The sequence below is a fragment of the Symphalangus syndactylus genome, chromosome 13 (assembly GCF_028878055.3).
Source record: "Symphalangus syndactylus isolate Jambi chromosome 13, NHGRI_mSymSyn1-v2.1_pri, whole genome shotgun sequence".
Taxonomy (NCBI): Eukaryota; Metazoa; Chordata; class Mammalia; order Primates; family Hylobatidae; genus Symphalangus; species Symphalangus syndactylus.
Genome location: NC_072435.2, coordinates 27,768,713 through 27,790,452, shown reverse-complemented (window position 1 = coordinate 27,790,452; position 21,740 = coordinate 27,768,713). Strand labels below are relative to the sequence as shown.

The 21,740-nt window shown below is 58.0% G+C and overlaps 3 protein-coding genes across 10 annotated transcripts in view; all 3 read right to left on the bottom strand.

Annotated features, from left to right (window-relative positions):
* Window positions 1-4,024: 4,024 nt before the first annotated feature.
* Window positions 4,025-8,888, bottom strand: JOSD2 (Josephin domain containing 2). Of its 6 annotated transcripts, none has more exons than XM_055239514.2 (5): window positions 8,602-8,884; window positions 7,820-7,982; window positions 5,602-5,727; window positions 4,405-4,599; window positions 4,025-4,299 (listed from the first exon to the last, which is right to left on the bottom strand). In XM_055239514.2, exons 2-5 carry the CDS (start codon window positions 7,963-7,965, stop codon window positions 4,200-4,202), a joined length of 567 nt encoding a protein of 188 aa, XP_055095489.1. In that variant the 5' UTR covers window positions 7,966-7,982; window positions 8,602-8,884; the 3' UTR covers window positions 4,025-4,199. The 6 variants fall into 6 exon arrangements, with proteins under 6 accessions (XP_055095489.1, XP_055095488.1, XP_055095487.1 ...); XM_055239513.2 differs by having other exon boundaries at window positions 7,820-7,979; window positions 8,650-8,884; XM_055239512.2 differs by having other exon boundaries at window positions 8,650-8,883.
* A 122-nt stretch (window positions 8,889-9,010) lies between these two features.
* Window positions 9,011-12,361, bottom strand: ASPDH (aspartate dehydrogenase domain containing). 2 transcript variants are annotated; one of them, XM_055239501.2, is made up of 7 exons: window positions 11,456-11,650; window positions 10,828-10,972; window positions 10,483-10,567; window positions 10,217-10,366; window positions 9,915-10,135; window positions 9,691-9,845; window positions 9,011-9,308 (listed from the first exon to the last, which is right to left on the bottom strand). In XM_055239501.2, the coding sequence occupies exons 1-7, from the start codon at window positions 11,505-11,507 to the stop codon at window positions 9,265-9,267; spliced, it is 852 nt and encodes a 283-aa protein (XP_055095476.1). In that variant the 5' UTR covers window positions 11,508-11,650; the 3' UTR covers window positions 9,011-9,264. The 2 variants fall into 2 exon arrangements, with proteins under 2 accessions (XP_055095476.1, XP_055095477.1); XM_055239502.1 differs by lacking the exons at window positions 10,217-10,366; window positions 10,828-10,972; window positions 11,456-11,650 and adding an exon at window positions 12,120-12,361.
* Window positions 12,362-14,636: 2,275 nt separating this feature from the next.
* LRRC4B (leucine rich repeat containing 4B) overlaps window positions 14,637-21,740 on the bottom strand; it is a 50,876-nt gene continuing 43,772 nt past the window's right edge. For both annotated transcript variants that reach the window (XM_055239496.2, XM_055239495.2), the window contains exon 3: window positions 14,637-17,051. In XM_055239496.2, the coding sequence (XP_055095471.1) occupies window positions 15,207-17,051 (1,845 nt within the window). In that variant the 3' untranslated portion in view covers window positions 14,637-15,206. The remainder of the gene's footprint in view (window positions 17,052-21,740) is intronic.

Below are 21,740 nucleotides of genomic sequence, written 5' to 3'. Positions count from 1 at the left end.
GCCGTAGCGTTCCAGGTCTTATCCGGGATGACTTCCAATTCTGGAGTGCCCTCCCCTGCCCCGCCAGCCTCTGCAGAGCCCTCCTCAGCCTTCCATGGCCAGCTTTGTCTCTGGGCCATTTTATGTGACTTGCTTGTCCCGGGGTCCCTTCTCTGTCCTCTGGTCCCTGCAGTGCTCTGTGGGAACCCCGTAAAAGCCCCCATTGCTGGGACAGGAACTCTTGATGTCCCTTTGGGTCTCCCCACAGGGTGGGAGCTGGGAAGGTGGGCCAACTCTTCCCGTCAGCACAGGCGGCCCTCCTCCGCTGTGGGGACCCTCGTGATGACCCGGGGCCCACCAGGGGATCCAGGACACTCTCCCTGTCTCAATCCCACTCGCAGCCTCACTCCCTCTTGGCCAAGTAACACAACATATTCACAGGCTCCAGGGATTAGGACAGGGCATCTTTTAATTTTATTTATTTTAATTAATTAATTTTTTTTTGAGATGGAGTTTCACTCTTGTTGCTGAGGCTGGAGTTCAATGGCGCGATCTCAGTTCACTGCAACCTCTGCCTCCGGGTTTAAGCGATTCTCCTGTCTCAGCCTCCCAGGTAGCTGGGATTATAGGTACCTGCCACCATGCCCGGCTAATTTTTTTTTTTTTTTTTTTTTTTTGAGATGGTGTCTCACTCTGTCACCCTGGCTGGAGTGCAGTGGTGCGATCTCGGCTCACTGCAACCTCCACCTCCCAGGTTCAAGCAATTCTCCTGCCTCAGCCTTCCAAGTAGCTGGGATTACAGGCATGTGCCACCACGGCCAGCTCATTTTTGTTAATTTTAGTAGAGATGAGGTTTTCACCATGTTGGCCAGGATGGTCTCGATCTCTTTACCTCGTGATCCACCCACCTCAGCCTCCCAAAGTGCTGGGATTATAAGTGTGAGTCACTGCACCTGGCCTAATTTTTTTTTTTTTTTTTTTTTGAGATGGAGCCTCACTCTGTCGCCCAGGCTGGAGTACAGTGGCACGATCTCCACTCATTGCAAGCTCCGCCTTCTGGATTCACGCCATTCTGCCTCAGCCTCCCCAGTAGCTGAGACTACAGGCGCCTGCCACCAGCCTGGCTAATTTTTTTGTATTTTTAGTAGAGACGGGGTTTCACCGTGTTAGCCAGGATGGTCTCAATCTCCTGACCTTGTGATCTGCCTACCTCGGCCTCCCAAAGTGCTGGGATTACAGGCGTGAGCCACCGTGCCTGGCTATTATATTTATTTTTATTTATTTTTTTGAGACAGGGTCTCGCTCTGTCACCCAGGGTGGAGTGCAGTGATTCGATCATGGCTCACTACAGCCTCGACCTCCTGAGCTCAAGTGATCCTCCTGCTTTTGCCTCCCAAAGTGCTAGGGTTACAGGTGTGAGCCACCATGCCTGGGCTATTATATTTTGACACAAAGTCTCTCTTACTCACGATCATGGCTAACTGCAGCCTTAACCTCCCCAGCTCAAGCAATCCATCTGCCTCAGCTTCCCAAGTAGCTGTGATTACAGGCACTGGCCACCACGTCCCGCTTATTTATTTATTTATGAGACAGAGTCTTCCTCTGTTGCCGAGGCTGGAGTGCAGTAGTGTGATCTCGGCTCACCAAAACCTCCACCTCCTGGGTTCAAGTGATTCTCCTGCCTCAGCCTCCCGAAGTAGCTGGAATTACAGGCGTGCGCCACCATGCCCGGCTAATTTTTGTAATTTTAGTAGAGAGGGGGTTTTCACCATGTTGGCCAGGCTGGTCTCGATCTCTTTACCTCGTGATCCACCCACCTTGGCCTCCCAAAGTACTGGGATTATAGACATGAGCCACTGCACCCGGCCTAATTTTTTTTTTTTTTTGAGACGGAATCTCACTCTGTCACCCAGGCTGGAGTGCAGTGGCACCATCTCCACTCATTGCAAGCTCTGCCTTCTGGATTCACGCCATTCTCCTGCCTCAGCCTCCCCAGTAGCTGAGACTACAGGTGCCCACCACCACGCCCAGCAAATTTTTTTGTATTTTTAGTAGAGATGGGGTTTCACCGTGTTAGCCAGGTTGGTCTCAATCTCCTGACCTCAGGATCCGCCTACCTCGGCCTTCCAAAGTGCTGGGATTACAGGTGTGAGCCACCGTGCCTGGTCTATTATATTTATTTTTATTTATTTTTTTGAGACAGGGTCTCACTCTGTCACCCGGGGTGGAGTGCAGTGATTCGATCATGGCTCACTACAGCCTCGACCTCCTGGGCTCAAGTGATCCTCCTGCCTCAGCCCCCCAAGTAGCTGGGATTACAGGTGTACACCACCATGCTTAGCTTATTGTAAATTTTTTTGTAGAGATGGGGTCTCACTATGTTGCCCAGGCTGGTTTCAAACTCCTGAGCTCAAGTGATCCTCCTGCTTTTGCCTCCCAAAGTGCTGGGATTACAGGCATGAGCCACCATGCCTGGGCTATTATATTTTTGAGACAAGGTCTCTCTTACTCATGATCATGGCTAACTGCAGCCTTAACCTCCTGGGCTCAAGCAATCCTCCTGCCTCAGTTTCCCAAGTAGCTGCGATTACAGGTGCTGGCCACCACATCCCGCATATTTATTTATTTATGAGACAGAGTTTTCCTCTGTTGCTGAGGCTGGAGTGCAGTGGTGCGATCTCGGCTCACCAAAACCTCCATCTCCCGGCTTCAAGCGATTCTCCTGCCTCAGCCTCCTGAGTAGCTGGGATTACAGGCACCCACCACTACATCCAGCTAATTTTTGTATTTTTAGTAGAGATGGGGTTTCACCATGTTGGCCAGGCTGGTCTTGAACTCTTTTTTTTTTTTTTTTTGAGACAGAGTCTCGCTCTGTCGCCCAGGCTGGCATGCAGTGGCACGATGTTGGCTCACTGCAAGCTCTGCCTCCCAGGTTCACGCCATTCTCCTGTCTCAGCCTCCCGAGTAGCTGAGACTACAGGCGCCCGCCACCATGCCCGGCTAACTTTTTTGTATTTTTAGTAGAGACGGGGTTTCACGGTATTAGCCAGGATGGTCTCAATCTCCTGACCTCGTGATCTGCCTGCCTCAGCCTCCCAAAGTGTTGAGATAACAGCCATGAGCCACCGTGCCTGGGCAGTCTTGGACTCTTGACCTCGGGTGATCCACCCGCCTTGGCCTTCCAGAGTGCTGAGATTACAGGCGTGAGCCACCAGCCTCATATGCCACTAATTTTAAATTTTTTTTTTTTTTTGTAGAGACAGGGTCTTGCTATGTTGCCCAGGCTGGCCTCATACTTGTGGACCTCAGCCTCCCAAAGCACTGTGATTACAGGCATGAGGCACCACATCTGGCCAGGGTGTGGACATCTTTGGGGCCACTGTTCTGCCCACCTACCAATCAACGGAATAGAATCGGGAGTCAAGAGGTAAACTCAGGCATGGTGGCTCACACCTATAATCCCAGCACTTTGGGAAGCCGAGGCAGGCAGATTGCTTGAGGTCAAGAGTTCAAGACCAGCCTGGGCAACAAAGCGAGATCCCATCTCTACAAAAAAATTGAAAAGTAGCCAGGTATGGTGGCATGCACCCGTGGTCCCAGCTACTTGGGAGGCTGAGGTGGGAGGATCGCTTGAGCCCAGGAGTTCAAGGCTACAGTGAGCTGTGATTGACCCACTGCACTCCAGCCTGGGTGACAGAGTGAGACCCTGTCTCAATCAATCAAATAAAGAAGTAAACACCTGCTTTCTCCTTAGTAGTTACCCCCGTGGAACCCAGGAGATCAAACTCTTTTGTTTGCCACTGGTCTCTCTCCAGCACCGGAGGAGCATAAGCCCCAGGGGGCACGGACTTGTGTTTTTTTCTGCTGTGTCTCTGATGAGGAAACTGAGGCCCAGCAGTGAGAAACTGGCATGAGGTGGCAGAGAACCAGGAGGCCTCCTGGACTCTCGGCCCCACCCACCAGGGTGTCTGTCCTGTCAGGTAAGTGGGAGTCACTGAGTGGAAGGGGCCCCAGAAGGGCGGGGCAGTCAGACACAGACCAGGCGGGCAGCAAATCAGCAGATTTATTGAGGCAGCGGCGGCAGTGGGGAGCAGGGGTGTGGGGAGAGGGCCGGGCCTCCCCAGGGTCCATGAAGTGCTGGCCTTTCCCAGGCATGCAGTGTGCGCAGCCGGAGGGGGACGCGCAGGGACTGTGCTGTGGGTGCCGATGGTCAGCCATGGTCAGTCTGTCCGCAGCCAGCAGCCCTTCTCCTCCACCTCCTTGGTCACTACCAGCAGCACCTCGCACAGGCCCTGGGCCAGCGCAGCCGCCAGGAAGGCCCTGGGTGGGAGAAATGGGGAGACTGAGGCTCGGCCAGCCTGGGCATTCCCTCTGGGGAGTGGGGTTTCATGCCCCTGGTCTTGGAATCACCTCTGCGGGGCTCACCTGACTCCGTCCTCATCCCCCAGGGCCTCGGGCGCCCGCAGCTTGGAGTCCAGGTTGTAGTAGACGCCATCCACCTGGCGCAGGGCCACCCAGTGCCGCCGGCGCAGCGGCAGTGACAGCAGCCCCAGTGACACGGGCGAGGGCAGGTTCAGGATCAGCCCCAGCACCTGGGGCAGGGCCAGCTGGGACAGGGGCCTGTGTGGGCAGGGAGAGGGCACTGCCATCAGGGCCTGTTCCGCCCGCCAGTGAAATGTTGCTGAACATGTGAGGCCCAGGCTGGTGGTGGTGGGGCCTCCTGAGCCCACCCAGAGGTGTTCCTTCATCAGCCACCCTGGCTCCCGACACTCACCCGTTCACCCGCCCACTCAAACCTCCCACCCATGCGGCCACCCAACCAGACCTCCCCCCCACCCACCCACCGTCCACCCAACTCACATCGGCCCTTCACCAACCACCACCACCCTGTCTGTCCAGCCATCCACCCACCAACTTACCCACTCCTCACACAGCCACCCAGGATCCATGCATGATCCGCCCACCCCACTGAGCCTCCCAGCCACCAGCCAACTTCCCAACGACGATTCACACACTCACCTCCCATCTATGCATTCACTTTCATCCCTCATACACACCCGCCCCACCTCCCCGTCAACCACCATCACCATCCAACTAGCCATCTACTGTTCACCACCCACCACCCACCCACACAACCGGCCACCACCCAGCCAGCCATTCACCCAACAGTGGACTCACCATGCCCCCAATCCTCACTCACTCTTGACCCACCTGCCATTGGTCTACCCCTCATCTACCAGCCACACACCCAGCCACTGGCCAGCCGGCCATCAAAACCTCCCATTCATGCACCCAACTCCCCAGCCTCCTGTCTGCTGCCCATTGCCCAGGAACACCCATCCCTTCACTCCCCCTCACCCAACACATCCAACCGCCTACTCAGCATTCACCCAGTAACCATCATCCACCCAGTAACCGTCATCCACCCAGTAACCATCATCCACCCAGCATCTCAGCCCATCGACCACCTGATCTCCCCCTACCAACCCATCAGCGCCAGGCTTCCCGCATTCATGCCAACCTCCCCCAGCCACATTCCCCTCCCTGCCCCCACAACAGGCTCACACTACAGGGTGCCCTCTGTGCCCGGTCCAGCACATGCTGTGCTGCTCTGGGGCCTACCTCCTCCTGTCCCACCACACGGCGGCCAGGCCTAGCCCCTGCAGAGCGGCCATGATCACATTGACATCATAGTTGCCGGTGCCCAGGAGGCTGCGATGAGGGTTCAGCCGGGAGTCTGGGGACAACCTGGTAGTAGGGGTGGCCAGAGCTGAGTTGGGGACCCCTGGAAAGGCCTCTCCACAAAATGGGGGTCCCAGGGGCCACAAGTTGCCTCAGCCTTTGACTCTCCCCGCTTCAGACCCCACAATTCATCCACCCCCAAGTCCTGCCTCTCCTGCCCCAACTCTGCCCTGTCCTCAAGTCCTGTCTCTCCTGCCCTGACTCTGCCCTGTCCCCAAGGCCCCAGATGGGCTCTGTCTTCTCCCGAAGCCTCCAGCCTCCCTCCAGTCCATTCCCACACGGCCCTGGCCCTCTCCTGCTCACAGCTCTCCCATGGCTCCCCAGCGCCCTGGACAAAGTCCCTGTCCCTCCACCAGTCCCTTCCTCTGACCTTCAAGACCCACCTCAGATGTCACATCCTCTGAGAGGAGCCTCCTGACCTCCAGGCTGGGTCAAGGCCCTATCTGGGCTCCCCCAGTGAACTGAGCCACCTCAACGATGACAGCTGCCGGCATCACCCTGATTTAACAGTGCTTGCTTCTCCCACGGGGTTGCCTTCACCCCTCCCCTGCTCACAGCCCACTCTGCTGCCTCATTTCCCCCAGGACAGAGTCCCACAAGGCCCTGCGTGGTCTGGCTCTGGTGGCCTCACCTCAGAGCCTCAGCACCCTCCTTCCCGGTCCCGTCCCCAGTGCCCACCGCCTCCCGCCCCACCCCCGCCAACCTTTCCTCCAGCTCTTCCCCTGCCCAGGAAGGCTCTTCCACCTATCACCACTTGTCTCTGGGCCCTGCCTCTGAACAGCTGCACCTCTGTTCCCTATCTGGACCCTGGGCAGGCAGGGCATGGGAGGAAAAGGCGTGTGTGTGTGTGTGTGTGTGTGTGTGTGTGTGTGTGTGTTCCCCTTGCCACCCTCAGGCTGGCACTTGTGTCTGAGTCATCTCAGGGTCTCCAGCATGGCTTTGGTATGAAAGAGCTGATGGGTCCTTGTTGTGAATGACAGAGGAGATGAATAAATACCATAATAATCAGTCTGAGGGGCTGGGACTCTTAAGATGTCCGAGAGCCGGAGGAGGCTTGGAGCAAGAGGCAGGGGAGGCAGGGCCATCTCCAGGTGTAGAAAGACTCTAGGATCAAGTGGGGACTGAAGGCAGGGACAGACTGGAGGCCATGGGCAGGCGAGGGTCAGGCCTGAGCTGAGGCCAGGGATGTGGGGACAGAGAGGAGGGAGTGAGAGATGATAAAGGAGGGATTTTTTTTTTTTTGAGACAGTCTTGCTCTGTTGCCCGGCTCACTGAAACCTCTGTCTCCCAGCTTCAAGCAATTCTCCCACCTCAGCCTCCAGAGTAGCTGGGACTACAGACGTGTGCCACCATGCCCAGCTAATTTTTTTTATTTTTTATTTTTATCTTTTAGTAGAGACGGGGTTTCGCCCTGTTGGCCAGGCTGGTCTGGAATTCCTGACCTCAAGTGATCCACCCGCCTCAGCCTCCCGAAGTGTTGGGATTACAGGTGTGAGCCACTGCGCCCAGCCAAGGAGTGATGTTGGACCTTTTGAATAGTGAAGAGGAATATTCCATGCTGGCAGGGAAGGAAGCCATGCCAGGCAGAAAGAAGTACCTGGAAGCCCAGAGGCCGCACAGAAGGGCGCACGGGAGTGGAGAGTCTGGTTTGAGGGGGGCCGTGAGGGCTGAAGGTGCAGAGGCAGGCTCGGCCTCCGCTATGAGGAGGGCCCTGAGTAGGGCGAGGCCGTGTTTAGGATGGACTGGAGAGCTGTGACAGGGCTCAGATAAGAGACGCCTGAAGCTGGGTGAGCCTGTAATCCCAGCTACTGGAGAGGCTGAGGTGGGAGGATCTCTTAAGCTCAGGAGTTCAAGACCAGCCAAACCTTGTCTCTAAAGAAAGAAAGAACCACTGGATTGAGGCCTGGCTGGGGCTGAGGCCACAGGGACAGACAGGCACAGGAGGCAACATCTCCCCAGAGTCCCAGCGTCTATCTTAGGCAAGTGAGCGTGGGGCAGAAGAAAGCCCCTAGGCTCAGCGCCTGCCTGGTGGCAACACCCAGGTGGGTCACTCCGCCGAAGCCCTGCTGCTCCAGGGGCTGGGGTGGGTGACAGTCACCTCTTGCAGATCTCATCGGCAGCCTCCTGGCTAAAGAGCTGCTGCTGCAGAACGTTGTTGAGGGCGTGCACGGCACACAGCTCCAGGCGCTGCCGTTCGTGGTACACAGAGGATGGGCTCGGCTGTGCTCCCGGGGCCTGGGACATGCCGTCCTCGGCTCCTGCTGGGGGTTGGGAGGGGGAGAAGGTCCTCAGGGGCCCGGATCTAGAGGTCCAACCTCCCAGCAGGCCTTTGGGGCACCGCCATTGATTGAGCTGGGGCTCGGGGCAGCCCAGGAGGACACTAGGACCCTGACCCCGCTCACTGGCAGTCTCCTGGCAGTACACGTTCCTCCATCCCCTATTCCTATTCCCACGAAAAAGGCTGTCTCTTCTGCTCCCCTAGCAACAGAAAACCACCCCCACCAGGTCTCTAAGTAAAAGGGTCCCTATCATGGTCACCTAGCAACAGAGGAACCCTCCTCCCCGTCCCTAGGTAACCAGGGCGCTCTGTGGTTACCTAGCAACAGAGCCCCCTCCCCACTGCACTAGGTAACAAAGTCTGTCCTCCGAGCACCTAGCAATAGAGAGTCCTCCTCCGCTGTCTCTAGGTGATAGGGACCCCTCTGGTCTCCTAGCAACAGAAGACTCCCCTTCCCCGGTCATGAAGCAGCGAGGCTCTCTGCTCTTGTCACCTGGCAACGGGGCCCCCTCCCCAGTCACTAAGCAACAGGAGTTCCTTTTCCTATCACCCGGCAACCAGGCCCCCTCCCCGGACACCAAGGAATGGAGCCCTTCACCGACCCGCACCCCAACCACGGCGCTCGCCCTTTGCCTGGCAACGCCCCTCACCCCGCCTGCCTCTCCGCTCCACCGAGCCAGGGGCTTCCGCATCCCCTTCCTGGGCGGCGGCTCTGGGATCCGAGTGCGGGGCGGGCAGCACCGCGCTGACTGGGCAGGCGGGACGGACTACAGCTCCCGGTGATCCCCGCGTGCCGGACTACGACTCCCGTGGGGCCCCGCGGGACTCCTGCTCCACACGGAACGCCCGGGCCGCGTGGCCCTGAAGACGGCCGTCGGGCCTAGGAAATGCCGCACTACAACTTCCGTCAGGCCCCGCGGCAAGTCCCGGAAGTGCGCCTCAGAGGCCCTTCTTTCGGGTACGGCCGCGCCCACTACCGCTCACAGATTCTAGGAAACGTAGTGGGTAGGCTCTCGCGATAGCTTCCCGGCGCCGCGCTCTCGTGGGTGCTCGCCCCCGGCGATGGCGTCATGCGCGGTGCGCAGACGTAGCGTGACGTCACACAAGGGAAACAGGAACCAGAGAAGCCAGGCGCTGCAGGGGGAGGCAGCGGTGATCTTTACTGAGTCAGAAGGGAGACCCTGGGGAAGTGGGACAGGGCAGGGGTGGGATGGTGGTGGTGAGAAGCCAGGCAGATGATCCTGTCTCGGGAAGGAGGAGGCTTCTCAGCAGAGATGGATCCCCGGCCTGGAGGGGAGCTGGCAGCAGGCTGCGGGGAGAGAGGGGAATGAGCGAGTGAGACAAAGGAGAGATAAGACAGACGCCTGGGGGAGGCAGTGGTGGGAGGAGGGGACAGGCCAGCGGGGCGGTGGAGGAAGACCCGGAGAGCGGGACAGAGCCCTGGGAGTGGACAGAGACAGAGAGAGTCCGGATCAGAGGCGGGCACAGAGACTCAGAGAGGGGACGCGGACGGAAATGGAGACATCTACAGTGCCAGGACTCAAAGTCGTGGAGAGAGGTTAAGGAAATAAAGGTCAGAAGTAAAGGTCAACAAATACAGAACCAGAACTGCAGAACTAGCGAGAGCCCGGGACCCCCAGGCTCTACAGAACACAAGAGCCCAGGGCCGGGGGAGAGGGGCCTGGCCGCACCCAGGAGGCTCCGCCAGAAGGCCGTGACGGTGGCGGAGCCGGTGACCGCGCCTGGCTCGGCAGGGTTCTCTCTGTGGGTGTGCACAGCAAAGCTTCGGCCCGTGGGGCCCCGGGGTCCGCTCAGCTCTATATCCACCACGTGCATGTCCGTGAGGCTGGGACAAGCGGGGCAGTCAGTCTGGTGAGCCTGGACTCAGCCCAACACCCTGCTTAGGTGTGCTCACCTGAGATCAGCCACAAGCACCCCAATCACCCCATCGAAGCCCAGGCTGGGGGCAGCCAGGGCAGCTGCCGCCATGGTGTTGGAATTTCGGGGGGCAAAGGGGCAGAGCCCACGGACAGGACCTTCGTAGAGCACAGTGCAAGGCCCAGTGCTGTGGGTTGCAGCCAGGGGTCCCTCGAGCCGGAAGCCATCGGGGTGTGTGGCCATGGTGACACGAAGGCTCTGGAAGCAAGAGCCCGGGTTAGGGGGAGTGGGGTCTTTGCAGGCCTCCCCTGGTTCCTGGAGAGCCCAGCAGGCCCTCACCTGGAGGCCCCCAGCTGCATCCAATCTCCTGATGTCCTCAGTGCCCCACAGGGCCCCTCGGGCCACAAACACGGCGTGGTCCCAGTGCTGTGAGGCCTCCAAGAGCTGCCGCTCTGTGGTCTGGTCACTTAGAGCTGAGGGGGACCCCACCTGGGGTGGATGAAAGAGGGGAGGGTTGAGGTCAGGGAAGGAGATGCACTTCAGGGCGGAGTGAGACCAAGACAGAAGGGGTAGGGCTCTGCGTGAATGGTTGGGGTGGGGCTTACCAGGAGATTGGCATGGCGCAGGATTTGTGCCCCAGATTCATGGATTATTTTGGGATGGGCCACTTCCACAACCAGATCAGGGTGCCTGGGAGAGGGAAAAGAGGGTGGAGGATCTTGGAGAGGTATTAGGCCTCTTCTCCCCGAGGTTCCCTCCGAGTCTACTGAGGGCTGCCCCTCTTCTCCCTGACTTGGGAGGCGAAATGAGATGAATGGGTTCGTCCCGTTTCACATTTGCTTGAACCAAGGCCCAGAGAGGGTCAGGGAACCCCTGAGATCACACAGTGGCTAAGACGGCCAGGACAGGAGCTTCAGGGAGCTGCACTCTCCCATGGCAAGGTCACTGACCTTTCCCCAAGGGCAGCAAGGTTCCGGAGCTGCAGGGAAGGGGGCACGCTCCCTGCCATTCGTCCTGGGTCACGATTCCAGACAAAAACAAGTTCTAGGCCAAGTTCTGGTCCCTGAGCCAAGAGGCGGGAGACAAGGGACTGTCCTGGGGAGAGGGAAAGGAGAGGGTTAGCGATCCAGAGAGAGGGAGACAGAGACCCGGAGAGAGGGGAACAGAGACCCAGAGAGAGGGGGACAGTGACCCAGAGAGGGAGAGGAGGTGAGGACAGAGACTTGGGGAGACAGAGATGGAGCCGGGGGCAGAGATTCAGAGGGACAGGAGGACACAGGCTTAGAGAGAGAGGAGGTGGGGACACAGACCCAGAGAGACAGGAGGTGGGGACAGACTCAGATGGCGGGGGAGGGAGACAGAGATGGGGGCAGGGGCAGAGACGCAGTGGGGTGGACAGAGGCCCAGAGAGAAGGGAGACAGAGACGGAGAGGACAGAGACCTGGGGTGTGGGTGCGGTGGGCAGACCGAGACACAGCCAGGGGCAGATAGAGACAGAAAAATATGTGGAGGGCAGAGAGTCTTGGGGGCTTTAGGAAGGGGCTTGGGGAAGGAGGCCCAGGATGGTCAGGGACTCACCCAGGCGGCCATAGCCCACCACGCCCACCCTCCACGGGCCCCTGTCGGCCATGGCCCTGAGTGCGGTGTCTGCGGCCCGGCTCCCTGGGCTGCTCGCTGCCCCCTGCACAAGTCCTGGGCAGCCGCCGCTCTTTGGACATCTGACCCTTGAGCCTCTGGGCTCAGTCTTCCCCCTTCCCCGCAGGCGCAGCGTGGGGGCGTGGCCTGCAGGAGTGGAGGCGGGAGAACCCTTCCCTGTGCTCTGTCCACTTTCCCGGGTCCAGCACAGTGAGCATGGTGACCGGGGGTTCTGGGGGCCCTGCGTGCCCCCCTTTCCCCTGCAGCACACCCTCTTTCTCCCTGCGGATGTGGCATGTTTCCTCTGCAGTGCCCTGCCCCCTCTCTGGCCGGCCAGGTTGTCATGGAAACTGCATCTTGCTTTGGGTGGGGAGAAGAGATGGTGACAGGGACTCTGGACTCTGTCTGTCCCCTCGCGCTCACCTCTCCTCCTTGTCCTCAGGCGGCCAAGGTCTGAGGGAGGCTTCAGCCTGGCCGTGCCCCCAGCCCTCCCAGAGGCAGCGGGAGCCCTGGCTGCGGCTTCTCCTCGATGTGCCCTTGCCTCAGCGGGTCCAACCTCCCCGCAGCCCCCGCTCCCTCCCTCCGCTCTGATCATCCTTCAGTTCACCTTGACTTGCCACCTTTCACTCTGTCCCCCATCGTGCCACCAGCTGCCTCCCATGTGACGTTCTCACTCCCACGTCTGTCCCTCCCGTTCCCCAGCTCGCATCAGCCCAGGAGAAGCCTTCGAGGCCTGGAGAGGCCAAGTGCCCCCAACATGAGCCCCAGCCACTGTGCCTTGAGGGTGCCTGGCATCGGAAATGGCGCAGGCTGCGGCAGCGCGGGCTCCCTGCCCCCAGCCACCACCTGGTACCCGCTGCAGTGTTTCCATGGCAACCAGGATTGGCGCTGGAAGGAGGCTGGAGAGAAAGCGTGAACGGGAGCATGGGGTGGGGGGGCGGGCACTGGGTGGCGAGAGCCCCAAGTTGACAGGAGGAGAGAGGAGACAGACGCAGGCAGATAGAGAGGGGCCAAGACCCCGACGCGGCACCCAGAGGCTGCCGCTGCTGATAAGGGAGGAATTGGCTTCCAGAGCCAGGAGCCCCGGGTGTGGGAGAGATAAGATGCCTGGGTGTAGACAGAGCCAGGAAGGGGGCAGGGGCCAGGCACCTCATGGAAGTGGGGGGCCTCCCGCCATCTCCACCTTCTGACTCCTCCTGGGGCCTGAATGTCCCCATAGTGCCCATAGCTGCCGTGTACGGGCTACAGGCTGGGCCACTATGAGGGGAGAAGGGGGCTGGGCGCAGGCCTGTGTGTCCTCAGGGCTGTGTCCCTGAAGCCACCTCAGCGTGGGAAAGCACTGGACGGCCCTGCGTGGCTCTGTCACGCCCTCTGCCTCCCCCAGCAGCGTGAGATGGCAGCCCTGGCCAGCCCCAGCCCTCCAGGGGCTGCAACTCAGGCGCCTTGACCCCCCAAGAGACATCATCACCCCCTCCCCCAACCCACCCAAACGCTGCCCACTGTGCCGGCAACCCCCCAACCAGGCCCGCTCGGGGTTTGTTCCCTGCCCTCCCAGGGCTCTGTTCCTGCCCTTCTGGGCGGCACTGTGGTGCCCCTGCCGCCCCAGGCCCCCCTGATCCGGACCTCCAGCCTCCCACTGAACTGGCCAGAAATACAGCTCCTGTGCCCCAGAGCCCGCAGCCCCAGCCGCCCACTTGGCCTCCCTCCCCTTCAGCGCCCCCTCCTCCGGAGCAGCCTTGGGGGGTCTGTAGTGGAGACACGCACTCTGGATTGGGCCCTGTTGTGGGTTGAACGGTCACCCAGAAAGGGAAGCGCAGAAGTCCTGACCTCCAGGGCCTCAGAATGGGACCTTATTTGGGAATTGGGTTTTTGCCAAGGATGGAGCTGAGGTTATACTGGAGGTGGAGGCTCCTGGTCCAGTCTGACCTCTGTCCTTGTAAAGGCAGGCTGCAGTGGCTCACGCCTATAATCCCAGCACTCTGGGAGGCTGAGGCAGGTGGATCACTTGAGGTCAGAAGTTCGAGACCAGCCTGGCCAACGTGGTGAAACCCCGTCTCTACTAAAAATACAAAAATTAGCTGGGTGTGGTGGTAGGCGCGTGTAATCCCAGCTACTCAGGGGGCTGAGGGAGGAGATTCACTTGAACTTGGGAGGCAGAGGCTTCAGTGAGCTGAAATTGTGCCACTGCACTCCAGCCTGGACAACAGAACAAGACTCTGTCTCAAAAACAAACAAACAAAAAAAACGGTCAGTCGTGGTGGCTCATGCCTGTAATCCGAGCACTTTGAGAGGCCGAGGTGAGTGGATCACCTGAGGTTAGGAGTTCGAAACCAGCCTGGCCAACGTGGTAAAACCATGTCTCTACTAAAAATACAAAAATTAGCCAGGCGTGGTGGCACATGCCTGTAATCCCAGTTACTCGGGAGGCTGAGGCAGGAGAATCACTTGAAGCTGGGAAGCAGAGGCTGCAGTGAGCCGAGATCACACCATTGCACTCCAGCCTGGGCGATAAGAATGAAACTCCATCTCAATTAAAAGAAAATAAATAAAAGAGGGGGAGTTGGACACGGACAGACCCACACAGAGGGAAGAGATGAGAGGCTACAGGGGCAGGCGCTGGAAGACTGGGGTGATGTGATACAGCCACCAGCCAGGACAGCCTGGGGTCACCAGAAGCTGGCGAGGCAGGAAGCTCCCCTGAGGTAGCCCCAGGTTTCAGAGAGAGCGTGGCCCTCCTGGCACCTTGATCACTTCCAGCCTCCAGAACTGTGGGACAATAGATTTCCTTTGCTCTAAGTCTCCGCCTGGGTTTGGGTGCGGTGTGGCGGTGCTAGGGGAGGAGTTTAGGAAGAGAGGGAATCAGACCTTCTCTGGGGTCTCCAGGGTGAAGGCTGAGGGCCCTAAGACCACCCGGAGGTGCCCTGTGCCCGCCCTCCCGACCGGGCTGCCGGGCTGGCTCTCCAGCCTCTCCTTCCGCCCCCACCCACATTCACTTTGTTTTCTCTCCTCCGTGTTTTCATGACCAAAAAAAATATTTTTTTACTTTTTCCATGTTTTTTTTTTAAAGTAATTACAGAGCAGGTAGTCGTTGACGCAAACCTCCCTTCAGTATCAAAAATGTCTGTGGGGCAGGTGGGGCTGGGGCGGGTGGAGGCTGCCACCCCCTGCCGACGACAGGGACCGCCGGCCGGGAGCAGAGCCGGGCGCTGGGAGGGGAGCTCTGGCGACGTGTCCATCTCTTCAGTTTTGAGGGCGGAGGAGTGGGAGGGAGGGACGGGCGTCAAACTGCAAAAACTGAACCGTAAAAGGAGGGTGTTTGGGGCCGAGGGGAAAGGACACCCCTGGAAAAAGCTCCTCTCTCCCCTGGAAGGCGGCGGGCCGGGGACGCTTGGTGGGAGAGCGAGGAGGAAACGCGGAGAACTCAGGCCACTTCTCCTGGGTCCCACGTCCCCTCCCGTCACCGGGGATTGGCGGGGGTGAGGCGAGGACCCCAGAGACTCCGCTCCTGGAGCCCCACCCTGTCCTCACTGGGGGTCCGAGCCCCAGATGGGGCTGGAAGCCGCCTCTCCCCAATTCCCTGCGTGGTCCCAGAAGGTGGGCTGGGCTGTGGGAGGGAGGGGTCCCGGTCAGGCTGCGCCCGGGCTGGGACCGGGGTGGGGGGCTCCACGCCCCTTGCCCGCCCGGCCCCGCCGCCTCAGATCTGCGTCTCTTGCACGTTCTCCTTGGAGCCGCTCTTGAAGAGCAGAGGTTCGTGGATGGAGTTGAGGCCAGGAGGGCCTTTGCCCCCGCAGCCCCCGCCGCTGGGGTTGCTGCTGTAGTGCGCCTTGAAGGCGGCAGCCACGTAGTGGTGGTGGTTGAGGTGGTCTCGCTCCAGGGCGGGCAGCGCCAGGTGGCTGTCCCCGCCCACACCACCCCCACTGGCCACGGCGGCCGCGGCGGCCACGGACACGGCCGAGGCGGCGGGCAGCTCGTCCTCCACGTTGATGATCTCCACGGTGCGCGTGGGCCCGTGGTGCTTGTGGAGCTGGTGCTGCTTGCGCAGCTTGTAGAAGGCCACGAGCATCACCGCGGCCATGAATGTGATGGCCACGAAGCAGCCGATGATGATTTTGGTGGTCTTCATGACGTCGTCCAGGTCCTTGAGGGCGTTCTCCGTCACATCCGTGATGGGCACCGTGAACGCCTTCTCCGTGGGCCGCGAGGAGCGCGGGGCGGGTGCCGTGGTAGAAGACGAGGCAGGGCCGGCCGCGTCCCCGGGCCGGCCCCCGCCCCAGACACCGTCAGTCGTGGGCCCTGGCGGTTCCTTCTCCGTCCCCCGCGGCTGCAGGGCCTCCTCTCCGGGCTGCGTCTCCAGGGTCTCCACGGTCACCGTGGTGAAGTAGGTGTAGCCGCCACTGCCCCCTCCAACACCACCACTGCCCCCAGGGCCGCCCCCGCCGCCGCCGGTGCCCCCGGCCGCCACGGGGTCCACGGCCGAGACGTTGAGTGTGGCCGAGGCGGTGGTGTTGCCGGCTGAGTTCGTCACCATGCACGTGTACTGGCCCGTGTCCTGCACGGTGACGTTGGTGAAGTTAAGCGTGCCGTCATGCAGGACGGAGATGCGCACGCGGTAGGAGCCGTGGGTCATGAGGGTGCCGTTGGGCGTCAGCCAGTTGACGGAGGTCATGGAGGTGCCCGTGCGGCATTTGAGCTCGGCAGCCATGCCCTCGGTGACGTTGAGGTCCGTGGGCGGCTCCACGATGACTGGCGCGTAGCAGGTGAAATGCGACTGGTCCAGCTCCCCAATGTAGCGCCCCTTGAGGCCGGCGGGCGCATGACAGCGGGCGCAGCACGTCGTGTTGCTGGGCACCGTCTCCTTGAGCCACCAGCTCAGCCAGAGCACGTCGCAGTTGCAATGCCAGGGATTGTGGTTGAGGTGCACGCGCTCGAGGCGGTGCAGGGGCGTGAAGAGATCGTGGGGCAGCGACATCAGGTTGTTGTGGGACAGGTTGAGCTCCTCCAGCGACTTGAGGTCGTCGAAGGCGTTGCGCTCGATGGTGGCTACCTGGGCGTGCATAAGCCACAGCTTGCGCAGGCTGGTGAGACCCTGGAAGGAGCCAGGGCGGATCAGATCCAGCCGGTTGCCCGACAGCTCCAGCTCCTCCAGGCGCACCAGGGCCGTCAGGTTGGGGATGTCCTTGAGGTTGCACATGCCCAGGTTGAGGTAGCGCAGGTTGACCAGCCCCTCGAAGGCCGCCTCGGAGATGTACTCCAGCCGCTTGAGCTCGCCCAGGTCCAGGCGCCGCAGCGAGGGCACGCGGTTGAAGGCGTAGGAGGGGATGCTCTCGATGGGGTTGTTGCGCAGCCAGAGCTCTCGCAGCTTGGACAGGTACTCGAAGGCCTGCGTGGGCACTGTGGTCAGCCGGTTGTCAAAAAGCTCCAGCGTGTTGAGGCTGGGCAGCCCGTTGAAGGCGCCCACCTCGATCTTGCGCACCAGGTTCTTGCTCAGCTGCAGAATCTCCAGGTGCCGCAGGTGCTTGAACGTGTCCGTCCGGATCACCTGGGGAGAGGGAGACAGGGATCAGTCACGGAGATACTGACGGGGACCGTGGGGGGATCATCAAGGTCCCAGGCGCAGGTGGGGCTGGGCGGCTGGATCTCCCGTGCTGTGCTGTGACGGTAGGACCATATTGCAACATGGTTTGATGAGTTTCTTATAAAGTTAAAACTGGAGTCAAGGCTGGGTGCGGTGGCTCACGCCTGTAATCTCAGCACTTTGGGAGGCTGAGGCGGGTGGATCACCTGAGGTCAGGAGTTTGAGACCAGCCTGGCCAACATGGTGAAACCCTGTCTCTACTAAAAATACAAAGTTAGCCAGGTGTGGTGGTGCGTGTAATCCCAGCTACTCAGGAGGCTGAAGCACGAGAATCACTTGAACCCAGGAGGCGGAGTTCGCAGTGAGTTGAGATAGTGCCACTGCACTCCTGCCTGGGCAATAGAGCAAGACTCCTTGTAGAAACAAAAAAACTGGATTCAAGAATTTTGGGGGACCAGGCACGGGGGTGGCTCATGCCTGTAATTCCAGCACTTTGGGAGGCTGAGGTGGGCAGATCACTTGAACCTAGGAGATCAAGATCAGACTGGGCATCAGAGCATAGACCCCATCTCTACAAAAATTAAAATAAAATAAAATAAAATAAAATAGCCAGGCGTGGTGGCATGTGCCTGTTGTCCCAGCTACTTGGGAGGCTGAGGTGGGAGGATTGCGTGAGCCTGGAAAGTGAAGGCTGCAGTGAGCCCTGATCATGCCACTGCACACTCCAGCCTGGGCAATGAAGTAATACGCTGTCAAAAAAAAAAAAAAAAAAAAAAAAAAAAAAAGAAAAGAAAAACGAACAAACAAGAAAATGAAAAAAAGGGAAAAAAGATAGTTACTTATAAAGTTAAAACTGGATTCAAGAATTTTGGGGACAGCCAGGCATGGTGGCTCACGCCTGTAATGCCAGCACTTTGGGAAGCCGCAGCGGGTGGATCACCTGAGGTCAGGAGTTCAAGACCAGCCTGGCCAAAATGGTGAAACCCCGTCTCTACTAAAAATACAAAAGTTAGCCGGGCGTGGTGGCACATGCCTGTAATCCCAGCTACTTGGGAGGCTGAGGCAGGAGAATCGCTTGAACCTGGGAGACAGAGGTTGCAGTGAGCTGAGATCGTGTCACCACACTCCAGCCTGGGTAACACAGCGAGACTCCATCTCGAAAAAAAAAAAAAGAATTTTGGGGGACAGGCACAGTGGCTCATGCCTGTAATCCCAGCACTTTGGGAGGCCAAGGTGAGAGGATCACCTGAGCCCAGAAGCTTGAGGCCAGTCTGGGCAACATTGGGAGACCTTGTCTCTACAAAAAAGAATTTAAAAAGAAATATAAAAACAAGAATTTTGGGATTGAGGAGGAAAAAACTTTTGAAAAAAAAGTTAAAACTGGAGTGGCCATCCGACCCGGCTGTTCCATTCCTGGGTATTTCCTCAACAGAAAAGAAGGCAGATGTCCACGCAACGGCTTCTACGTGGGTGTTCACAGCATTTTTTTTCTCAGGACTGCCTAAGCTGGAGACATCCCAACTGTTCATCAGCAGGTGAATGGACAAACACTGTGAGGTGTGGCCATGTGAAGGATGCTGCAGCTCAGCCACGAAAGGGACTTGGCTACTCTGACCCCCTGGATGAATCTCTCAGCTCAGCCATGAAAGGCACCTGGCTACTGATGACCCTCTGGATGAATCTCTCGGGGGTTACGCTGAGCAAAAGACGCCAAACACAAAGGAGCTGGCGCGGTGGAGCCGTCCACACCATGCTCTGGGTGTTCTAAGTGGGCGTCTCTGCATGTGTGGGCGGGTGAGGTACCTGGGGCAGACAGGGAAGGGCATGAGAGAGCTTTCTGGGGTGACTGAAACGTGCTACATTGGCGTGGTGGTTACATGACGGAAAGCGACTGTTAGGACTCCCCAAACTACACTTAAAATGAAGATATTTTATTCCATGCCAGTGATACATTATTTTATTTTATTTTTGAGACAGAGTCTTGCTCTGTCACCCAGGCTGGAGTGCAGTTGCACAATCTCGGCTCACTGTAACCTCCACCTCCCAGGTTCTAGCGATTCTCCTGCCTATCTCCCAAGTAGCTGGGATTACAAGGGCGTGCCACCACACCTGGCTAATTTTTGTATTTTTAGTAGAGATGGGGTTTCACCATGTTGGCCAGGCTGGTCTTGAACTCCTGACCTCGTGATCCACCCGCCTCAGCCTCCCAAAGTGCTGGGATTACAGGCGTGAGCCACCGTGCCCAGCCAATTCTGTATTTTTAGTACAGACGGGGTTTCACCATGTTGGCCAGACTGTTCTTGAACTCCCAATCTGAAGTGATCTGCCTGCCTTGGCCTCCCAAAGCGCTGGGATATTACAGGCGTGAACCACCGTGCCCGGCCACTATACATAGTTTTAAAAATGAAAAAAATAAGGCTGGGCATGGTGGCTCACACCAGTAATCCCAGCACTTTGGGAGGCGGAGGTGGGAGGATCACTTGAGCCCAGGAGTTGAAGACAAGCCTGGTCAACAAAGCAAGACCCCCATCTCTACAAACAAATACAAAAATTAGCCCTGTGTGGTGGCATGCACCTGTGGTCCCAGCTACTCAGAAGGCTAAGATGGGAGGATCGCTTGAGCCCAGGAGGCCAAGGCTGCAGTGAACTGTGATCGTGCCACTGCACTTCAGCCTGCGTGACAGAGGGAGATCCTGTCCCCAAAATAAATAAATAAATAATAAAAAATGAAAATACTAATACCAGCAATGAAGACACATTGAACACGTCTTTGGTGCCAGACACTGTTCTAAACGCTTTGTGGATAATAACTCTTTTAATCCTCCAAACTGCCCTGTGAGATGGGCACTATTACCAGTCCTTATTCAATATCTGCAATTCCAAAATTCATAGGGCCCTAACAACCAGATTTTTCCAAACTTTGACACCAAATCCCACTTGGCAGCAAAATCCGATCAGAACTCACATGAAGCTATTCATTTATTTATTGTATTTATTTATTTATTTTGAGATGGAGTCTCTCTCTGTCACCCAGGCTGGAGTGCAGAGGCGTGATCTTGGCTCACTGCAACCTCCGCCTCCCAGGTTCAAGTGATTCTCCTGCCTCAACCTCCCAAGTAGCTGGGATTACAGGCGCACATCACCATGCTTGGCTAATTTTTTGTATTTTTAGTAGAGACAGGGTTTTGCCATGTTGGCCAGGCTGGTCTCGAACTCCTGACCTCAGGTGATCCACCCGCCTTGGCCTTCCAAAGTGCTGGGATTACCGGTGTGAGCCATCACACCCAGCCACATGAAAGTAAAGCTTTTATTGATCCCACTCATGACTATCCAAACATTTCATTCTAGAAATTCCCATGTTTCAAGACCACTAAGATATTATAAAACCTATGCTATCTATTACTACGTTTCTAATATCAGAATGTCAAAACGCATCAGACCTCAAGAGTTTCACACGAAGGACGATCAATTAGGCCCAGGGAGGTGCAGTGACTTGCCCAAGGTCACACAGAAGTGGACAGTAGAGTTGGGATTGGATCCAGCCCCTCTGGTTCCAGAGTCCTGGCTCTTGACCTCTGACCCTGGCTGCCGCCTCTCAGGGCTGAGGCTGGGGTCCACAGGAGGGGCAGTGCTGGGTCAGAGCATGGGAGACAGGATCTCACAGGGTCCTCACTACTGATGACCATGCCGGGTGCACTGAGGCCCAGAAGGCCACACAGCCATTGGATCATATTTGCAAAGCTCAGATAGTGGTGGCGTGTGCCAGGGAGAAGGGGACAGACACTGGGGGAATGTGGTGTTACAGTATTAACGGAGGAAACTGAGGACCTCAGATGCATCCTGTGTCACCACAAAGAAGCTGAAGAATTAGGGATCAGAGTATATGCACCAAAAGAAAAAAGAGAAAAAGAGGCCGGGCATGGTGGCTCATACCTGTAATCCCAGCACTTAGGTAGGCCGAGGCGGGCAGATCAGTTGAGATTGGGAGTTCGAGACCAGCCTGGCCAACATGATAAAACTCCGTCTCTACTAAAAATACAAAAATTAGCCGGGGGTGGTGGTGGGTGCCTGTAATCCCAGTTACTCGGGAGACTGAGGCAAGAGGGAGACGGAGGTTGCAGTGAGCCGAGATCGCGCCACTACACTCCGGCCTGGGCGACACAGCGAGATTCCACCTTAAAAAGAAAAAAGAGGCCGGGCATGGTGGCTCATGCCTGTAATCCTAGCACTCTGAGAGGCCAAGGCAGGTGGATCACCTGAGGTCAGGAGTTCGAGACCAGCTTGGCCAGCATGGCGAAACCCCATCTCTACTAAAAATACAAAAAATTGGGGCCGGGCGCGGTGGCTCACGCTTGTAATCCCAGCACTTTGGGAGGCCGAGGCGGGCGGATCACGAGGTCAGGAGATCGAGACCACGGTGAAACCCCGTCTCTACTAAAAATACAAAAAATTAGCCGGGCGCGGTGGCGGGCGCCTGTAGTCCCAGCTACTCGGAGAGGCTGAGGCAGGAGAATGGCGTGAACCCGGGAGGCGGAGCTTGCAGTGAGCCGAGATCGCGCCACTGCACTCTAGCCTGGGCGACAGAGCGAGACTCCGTCTCAAAAAAAAAAAAAAAAAAAAAAAAAAAAATTGGTCAGGCATGGTGGCAGGTGC